The following is a 9,317-nucleotide window of genomic DNA, read 5'->3' as shown; positions in this document are numbered from 1 at the left end:
GAAAATGTCCCAACTTCACTCACCTGAATCGCTTCCGAGTTGGCTTCCACAAACAGATACAGTATCGCACAGCTGAAGTAGTGCGTGTGGCTGTTCGGGTACCGCAGCTGGTTGGCAATCGCATTCAGGAACAGATATCGACCCTCGTTGTCCAGATCTACCGCCAGATTCTGGAAGATGTCCATGTGGGCACTGTGGACGATGGTTGCCATCGTGGGACCCAGATTTTTCGACCTGATTGGAACGGAGGAATATTAGCATGCTGCTGTCAAACGTTCCTGTTGGAATGTGACCATTGGATCTTACCTGATGTGAGCGATTGCCTGGGTACCAACGTACAGCACTAGGGCGTTCATCAACGGGATGTTGTACCGGGATCCGGGTTCGTTCGAGATTTGCAGATTGCTACGCAGTTCCGAGAGGAACGTTACGGGCGATCGCGCCTTGAGATAGGAGTCTAGGTCTTTCTTGAAGCTGCTCGGCGTGATGGCTGCCGCGTAGTTGGTAAAGATGCGAGGCGAGCCGCCAATGTCGGTCAGCATGTCGACCTGCGTGAGGATGGGAGAAATGTGCGGATGCAATTAAACAGAATTCTGGTCAGTTGTAGCAGACGTATCTTACCTTCAGATTCGGTGTAAATGGATCCGGCAGACGCATATTGCGTGGATACGCAGACAAGATCAGATTCCTCATTTGGATGCAGTTCGGGGGAATCACGTCGCAGAAACCGAAGTGATAGTCACACAAAAACTCCGGGAAGTCATGCAACAGTACCAGCAGCACCCGCAGCGTTCCCTTGTAAAGGTGTTGTACCGGCTTGGCAAGTTCGGCGTTACGCAGGAACGGAGCCAGGTACTTGAACAGATGGATCAGCAGCTGCGAATACATGGACCATCCTTTCTGCTGTGGAATCGAAGCCAAGATGCGGCCGATGAAGACCCGATGCGATATCAGTTCCAGCCAGGAATAGCAAAAACCGGGGGCCAACGATGGTCGCAGAATGTGATACGTGTGACAGAAGGCAGTGATGACGCTGAGGCTGATATTCTCCAGAACTGGATCGTGAGCGCTAAGCTCCAGGAACAGCATGATGAAAATACGGTGGTAGCCCATCTGCTGGAAAGCGGTTCCATGCACTTCCTGATCGTGCATCAGAATGCCAACTACGATGCCTAGAACCTAGAAGGAAAATTACCGTTATAGTGCTGCATCAATTTTGGATAACTATGAAGAGGCATCTCTACAAACCTTATTCAGCAAATTCAACTTGGTGCTGGTGCTGCCACCCTCGCCAGAATGTTTCACCAGCAGCGCAATCAGCCGCACATACGCATCGATCCACTGGAAGATCTTCGTCTTCCAGTTGGGATCGTTCATATTGCGATAGGTCAGATCGATACAGCACTGCGTAGCGTGGCGGAAGAATCTCGTCAGCGGTTCGTCTCCCTTCAGAATACCGTACACGTTCATCTTGTTGACAAAGCTTCCGAACGCTTTGATCATGTCCTTCGAGTTCGATGGGGTGTGGAAAATCGTAATCCAATCTTTCAGTAGATACTCTGCCCGCTCGGCAAAGCCCGGGGGATCTTCGATGTCGGTGGCCTGTGAGAATAATTTCGATTAGTACAATTGTTGCAGTGTTTCGTCGTCAAAATCACAAAAAGAACACTCACCCTAGCTATAATAATACCCGAGTGGATGTGCGCCGTTGGTCCAGCATGTGCCCGATCCACCAGGAACGTATTGGGATCATGATTCGATCGGAGCATTTCCATCAGGTGGGCCAATCCTTCCGGGGCCCGGGGATGCGCCGATAGTCTGGCCAGCAGTTCGATCGTATTCAGCAGATCGTTATCGGTAATCACCGTGTTGGGACGCTCGTCGATGAAGTAGGTCTGCACCAGCTGCATGGCAAAGACCACGGCCACGTAATTGTTGCCGTTGTCCATCAGCTGCGTCAGCATCATGTCGTACTGAGGCATGTTGACGAAACCGGACGAAATCAGCAGATCGACCGCCTCGACGTTGTAGCGGATCTCCTCGCGACACTCCAGCATGTACCGAGTGATGGCCTTGTTGGTCCAAACTGGCCCGAAGGCACGTGGGTCCTGCAGCAGACGCATCACGCGCAGGTGAATGTCGCGGTACAGCTTGATCTGGTCAATGTGATCCGGGATGTTCATCAATCCCTCCATGATGCCTTCGACGGCTTTGTTCAGCAGATTACATGCAGTGAGATTGTCGCGCGATCGACGGGCGATGATGAGGCATTCCAGAAGCGTGTGCATGTTGTTGAGGTGAACCTAAAGTGCAAAATTCGCAATTTAGAATATCACATTGACTACTACCAACTTCTAATTCAAGGGCTAAAGTACGAAATTTCACTCAATTTAAATCTAGAGTAGTACGAAAGAATACTTACATGCAGCTGAGGCACATTGACGGCACTGCTGAGGAAAACTTCCATTTTGCTGGCCAACTCATCGTACAGCACTCCGATCTCGTCCGGAGTGACGGCCGCCGGAGTGGGGAATTGAGCAACCGCAGGCAGCGCTTCCGGCTAAAATGAAGACACAGAAATAATCAGTAAAACCACGCACAAACGCAATCCAATCAAATTTACCAATTTAGGTGCAAACAGCGCATTATCCCGGTCGGTTATCGGCTGGAATCCGGGAATGTTCCGGGCAAACTCTTCATACACCGCCAGCTGACTGGGCGACACGCCACCAACACTCAACCGGATCCTCTCCGGCATCCGTTCCGCTTGGTACGTCAACACGCTGGCATCGCAATACCGACGGCCTTCCTGCCGGGCAAGCTTCCGCAGTTCGTAGTCCGTGGCAAGCAGTTTGTCCATTTCCGGCACCACCTTCTCGATTGCCGTCTTCTGAATGAATGCGGAAACCAGTTCCATATTGTCGGCCGCCAGCTGGTTGGCCGCTGCTTCGGCCACGTCCTTTTGCGCCGGACTCAGCGTCGTCATGAACGCCGTCTTGATGTTGTTCTGGATGTTCTGCATCAACTGATCGCGGGCGGTGATCATGGCCAAACCGGCTGCGAGGTTGCGAGCCAGATTGTGGGACGCCGTTCGCATCCGGAGCTCGTCCGGATCGAGAGCGAAGTCCTTCCGGATGATTTGTTCGCACGTTTTGGACGCGATCTTGACGCTGCGTTCGACGACGGGGGTGATCCAGTCGGTGATCGTGCGTTCCAGGGCGGTCTTGATGATCTGCTTCAGGTGGGGATGAGTGTGCAGGAGGGCAATGTTCGGGGAGTACATCACGTGCTGATTGATGCAGGCGAAGTTCGAGATGTTAATGTCGGAGTAGTGGAACCGGGGTTCTGGAGGACCGGTGACAGCCAGGGAAGGATCCATGGCCGGAATGGCTGGGGATCCCGATGGACCGGCGGAGGCCATTTCCTCGGCCACCTGAATGACCTGAATCGGTTGAAGTTCCTTGGCCGGCTTCGGCTGGGACAGTTGATACTCGATGTTCTGAGCACGTTCCGGATCCTTCAGATAGATGGCAGGTTTCAAATCTGCCACGTCTATGTTCAAGTTCTTGCAGAGGACCTCGATTTCGAACTTTAGGTTGAGCTTCAGTTCCGGTTCCTGGTGTAGTTCGGCCAGAATGTTCATGATAGCCATGGTCCACGGATTAGGTGGTTTGAAGACCTTACTTTTCGAACAGGATTCCAGAACCTTGGCAACGAATGGGACCACGAAGAGTAATTCCTGCTGGCCCTTGTTGTACGCTTCCACCAGTAATGATTTCATATCAATGTCCAGGTGGAGGATGGGTCTGTTCCTACCCAAGGTCATCATTCCAAGCCAATGTCCCAGATTCTTCAGCAGACTTCTGTCAGAGAAGTTGGCAATGGCTTTGTCCGAACGGAGCAACACTTTTATGTTACGGAAGGTCTCCTTTGTGACCAATTTATTAACTTCCGGAATCTTCAGGGCATCCAAAAAGTTGGAATACAGGACGTGGAAGTTAACTTCGATTGACGCTCGCTTGAGGACCAGATACTGGGCCAACCACACATAGTAGTCCTTCTGCAGAATGTCCTTGATCTCCTCACACTTCTGCTGTAGATTCAACTGACTGAGATTATTGAAGATGAAGGCCGTTTTGTCCTGGATGGCGTCCGGTGGGTTGATGATCTTCTCGTCGCCTTCTTGGGTGGCCACCAGCAAGGTGTCGATATTGGTAGCATTAGCAATGGATTTGACCCGCGGAGGTTGACTTGTTGTCCCGAGCTGGGACCCGAGGTTGACCTTGGGTGCAGCTGCAGGAGCAGCGGACGTAAGATTGCTAGTCCCAGTGGCAGAATTAGTACGGTACAGCGGATTGCCGCCTCCAACTCCGGATGGCCCCGGAAGGAGCTGCGTGATGGACGATGGTAGTGGACCAGGTCCCAGGGTCTTATTTGGGGGCTCCTGTCCTTGAGCACCGTATTCGATGTATTCTATCAAATGTGGCGGGAACTGATCGAAATGGGGAATTCCATGGACGTACTCGCAATACTTTGGATAGAGATGCAGTTTGTTCTTGAAGCGATCCAAGGCAGTGATACCGAAGTAGTACATTTTCGAACCTTCCGGTTTCTTGAGGGCATCCAGCACGCATCGTAACGCCAACCCGAGAGCAACATACGTAGTTACCAAGTTCCGCTCAACCATTCCGCCGAACAACTGAGCTGTGATCTGCAGTTCTTTGTCCGGGTACTGGGGGAAAAACTTGTACTCCTCGAAGAGGTTTCGCAGCATACACTGGTAGACGTCGCATTCCCGACGAATGGGAGAATCCTTGAAGCGCTGCAACATATCCAGAACTTCGTCGATGGACAAGTTGTTGTGCGGGGGATGATTGTAGATCCGTTGGAAGTAACTGTTGGCTTCGTCTTCGACTTCCTTCGAAACGGCTTGGCCTCCAAGTTCAGAGAAACTCGACTGTCCAGCGGTTGGCATGGCCAGTTTGTCTCCCGTGGGCGTCTGTGGCAAGCGACCGATATTTCCAACCGCACCGGTCGGTGGCATCGTCATCAACGGGAACGGACTATTCGATGGACCGGCCAGCAGCCTGGATGGCGAAGCCGGGGTCGACACAAGATTCCCAAGAGCATTTCCAAAACTGAAAGCACTGTTCCCAGGTCCTCCCAAATTCAAACCGGCCATATTGCTAGCCAATCCGGACAGCGTTTCAACCGACGGTCCCGGAAAGATCTGTCCTCCCAGAGCCGAAGTGCTGAACGGGGCTTCCAGAACACGATGAGGGCGTACAACTCCTGGAGGTGGAGGTTGTTGCTGCTGTGGAGCTTGCTGAGCTCTCGTCTTGCTAGTCAACAGTAAATTGTATTGGGTCATGCTCATGATGATTTCAGCTACTTCAGGACTTACATTTCCGACGCACGCCTGCAAGCAGGACAAAATCGTACTCAGAGTCTCCGGGGGAAGTTGCGCTGACTTCGGAATCTGCTCGTCGGCGAATTTACCCATCATAATCTGCGGGAAGCGACGTTGCAGGAACTTGATGATCGCCTTCACGAACGGCTCGCCATGTTCCCGGATCTTGTCCGCGAGCCATTTCTCCAGCTTGAGATACTCCCGACGGGATGCCAGACATGCCAAATCGATGATGAATGTGAACGTGCGCACGTTCAAAAGGTTGGACAGCGCTTTCAGATCCTGGGCCACATCCAGAATTCGCGATAGACGTGACTGGTCGTTTTCTCCCCGGAGGTACCATTCGCTCATGGAGTGCAGGATGATATGCCTCAGCGAGGGATTGAAGCTGGTGTTGTTCCACGCATGATGAAGAATAGTTCCAGAGTTCGGGTGATTGCCGAGGAAGATTGGGATCAACGTAGTAAACAGATCCTGACGGGACACGGTCACCGGTGGATTAATCTGCAGCAACGCCATGAAGAGGATATCCGGGCACAGTTGGATCGGAATCTTGAAGATCTCCAAAGCCTGAGCGTAGAATCCGTTGTCGGCTATGTACAGCAGGACGTCCACCAAATGGAGCGACAACCACGACGCCACTTCCTTGTTATCCGTCTCCGGTGGGGTCTTCAGAAGGTCAACCGATACACTCGTGTAGATATGATCCGCAAACGAGTACAGATCGGGACTCTTCAAAATCATCGTGATCAAAGACAATTGGCCTTCCACATTTGTCCACCGCTGATAGACGCATTCCACGGGGAAATTCTGCCCCAGACCGCTGGATTGCATACCCATCTTGACGATGGACAAAAGCAACGCCAATCCCGGCCGATCCTTGATCAGAAAATCCGCGTGATCAAACGCCAGGCAGACATCCTTCCAGTTCAAATTGGGTACGACCTCTTTCATCGCTTGCACGAATATTTCCGGCTTCCAGCTGTTGTTCTCCGAACTGGATCCGCCATTCTGCCCATCCTTCCCCTTCCCTCCGGGATCGCTTCCCTGCGGCCAAAAACTGCTAGGAGTCGGCAGATTGATACTACTCTCCGATAGCGACGCATGCGTCAGACACATCGATGAAATGATCTTGGCAACATCCTGCGCGGAGATCTCCCGGCCACCGACCTTCAGCAGATGATTCTTGCAATCCTCCACCGAGCCGGTGAATCCGTAACCGATCTCCATCACCAAACTACCCCAAGCGGTATCCATGATCGACGAGCGGAGCAGCGACTGCGAGTTAGCTTTGACTACCTCGGCCGAAAGTTCCGTGTTTTCGCGGTACAGCAGCGGAGCAAGGATCAACGGAACCCGTTCTCGTGGGAAGTCCCGGCACAGCTGCTGTACAAACTTTCCGTAGGTGGAATCCGATAGGCCAAACTCTCGGTGCTTGTCGTGGGAAATCAGCGATAGAATGTGCTGCAGAAGTTCCGGAGAAACGTCGTTGAGACTTCCTTCCTGGGTTGGTTGAGTTGAGTCTGGAAGAAGACGATGCATTTGAACTTTGAACCTGTACACATGGCAGTTCATAGAACAGTTTGCCTTACCTAAGTCGATGTAAGATTGAATAAGTTCAGCAATGCAGATGCGAGCGTTTTCCTCGGCACTTCGGACGATGTCCGGATGCGACGAATGAAGCAGCGCAAGGGCAAGTGCGGCTTGCTGAATCGGTGAACAGTTGAGGGTTCTGACGATTTGGGTCACGAGATTGACCGATGGGGTTAAAGTCTGGATAAGGGAAGAAAAAACGATAATTAATTAACTGCCTGATTGGCAATATGTACCCTATGAAGGAGTTTTCTCGCCGCTAATTTCATTCTATAGTCATCCATTAGACAAAGGGGCTGTTCATAAATCACCCATAAGAATTGCCCATATAAGAAGTTCTAAAAGCCATAATCTTTAGGAAATAAATTTTTGAAAAAAAAAACGGTAATGTGCAGAAATTTTTATCGGAAATGTATTTTTTTACATAGAAAAAGTTGTTGATGAGAATCGTGGGAGAGAAAGGATTGGAAAGCAATTTGGCTTGGTAACCCTATTCAACACTTGCACAAACGTTGAGGTTAGGTGCAACTCGGAGAGAGCATAAAGAAAAACAAGAACAACAGTGGAGAGTAGGTACACCACTCACATACATGAACGTGAAAATTTTCCTAACAAACCGAAAAGATAGATTATAGAAGAAACACGCAAAGTTTCTTACCCTTTGTTGCGGTAGCGGATTGTCCACGGCAAAGCAAACGTTCCCGACCAGCTGCGGCTTGGTCAGCAGTCCGACCAGTTCCGTCGACAGCAATCGGGCCTGCAGTGACAAGGGTCCGCTACTGTAGTAGTTGTTGTTACTGTTGCTGCTACTGGTGCTGTTGCTCCTGGAATGTCCCGGGGTTGTAGCGTCTCCGGATCTTCCAGGCGAGCAGGAAAAATCAACCGCAGAAAACAGGCAGCGCAGCAAATGACGATCAGCTTCTAATCCAAAATCTTTCACAAACTGCACCCAGGAATCCGATGATGGGCAGCACCAGATCGCAGGCAAAACGAACGGGAATCAATCGCGTTCAACCGGAAAAAAATCGGTGCGAGGAAAAAAAAGAAACGAAAAAGAAAAATTAGTACACTGGATTCTCTAAACCGTTTTTCCGCACAAATTCGCACTTTTCCAATATCACCAATAGTCACTAAACGTTCGTCGGCAAAGGATCTTCCATGGTGCACGGTCAAGGACGGGTTTTTCTCGCTTTTTGGCCAGCAAACACGACCGGACCGTGGCAGTCTGTGAAGAGGATCGCTTGCTTCTCCTTTACTTCCGATCAAACATGGCCGAATGAATCGCGAGTCGACCGTCGTCGGGTTAGTGCAGATGATGAGCCGAGAGAGAGGCTTGTCTGCTGTGCATGCAATTCACCAACACCAATGAACGTGCTCCAGTGAGTTTTGACAGTTGCGTCAGTGAGATTTTTTTGCTTTTTTTCCAAAACATAATGAGCTCGGTAGCACCAGCTATCAATCATCAATGGATATTCACAAAAAGAAGAAAACCATGTAAACATACATTGATGGCACAGTAAAAAATACAGTATGGACTTATCCACTGATGAACCAAATTCATCGCGGTACGGCAATTTTGACACTAGAGCGGGACCATTCCCAATCAGAATCGTTCTCATCGTCAACTTCAAGTCTCTTGAAAGCATTCCAAACCATTCGCAGGGCTGGTAGCAGGAACTGATGGGCAAAATAGTTATTTTAGTGACCAAAATCTCTGAAATAGTGACCAAATAGTGACTTTCAGATGGCAAAAAAGTGGCTAAATAGTGGCTTTTGGCACAAAAATATGCTTAGTGAGGAAACATTGTAGAACGAATTTAATTCAGAAAACCCTGGAGTACCACATAATGAAAATGTTCAAGAAAAACTTTCATCTTCCATTCGTAAAATTGTACAAAGCTGCATGTATTTACAATTTTAGAGAATACATTGTGCAGAACTAGATGAGCATGGCATGAAAATTCTGCGAAGAAAAAATAAATAAATGATGAAACTCTTGGAAAACTTGTTGGATGTTTTCTGTCATGAATTTCACCTTGATGGAATCTTAGATAGACAAATGCTTAAATATGTGCGAATGAATTTGAATAAGAATTTTTCAAATGTGATATCTTGAATATTTTAGGAAAAATTCTCTCAAAATAAAATAAAATGAATAACAGAAAGTAATTAAGTAATTTTGATGTAATACTTGAAATATTTCTCTACGTACCCCCATGGAAATTTTCAGAAGAATTACAAGAAGAAAATAACGGTTTTTTTTAATAGCCTATGAAAATGTAATAGAACTCTTAATTTCTTCAAAATGTCCCAT

The 9,317-nt window shown here is 49.3% G+C and overlaps 1 protein-coding gene across 1 annotated transcript; it reads right to left on the bottom strand.

The window, feature by feature from the left end:
- Nucleotides 1-23: 23 nt before the first annotated feature.
- Nucleotides 24-8,298, bottom strand: LOC115263025 (CCR4-NOT transcription complex subunit 1; the record flags this gene model as incomplete). The annotated part of the gene is given in 10 exon segments (XM_062850505.1): nucleotides 24-234; nucleotides 307-548; nucleotides 622-1,179; nucleotides 1,249-1,602; nucleotides 1,674-2,303; nucleotides 2,423-2,560; nucleotides 2,624-6,933; nucleotides 7,003-7,183; nucleotides 7,662-7,946; nucleotides 8,111-8,298. Coding segments are annotated over 7 exon segments (6,177 nt in total), but the record flags the coding sequence as incomplete, so codon positions are not given.
- Between the last annotated feature and the right edge of the window lie 1,019 nt (nucleotides 8,299-9,317).

This window comes from Aedes albopictus, chromosome 2 (assembly GCF_035046485.1).
Source record: "Aedes albopictus strain Foshan chromosome 2, AalbF5, whole genome shotgun sequence".
Lineage (NCBI taxonomy): Eukaryota > Metazoa > Arthropoda > Insecta > Diptera > Culicidae > Aedes > Aedes albopictus.
Note: the sequence above shows the minus strand (reverse complement) of the source record. Positions and strands in the feature narration are given on the sequence as shown.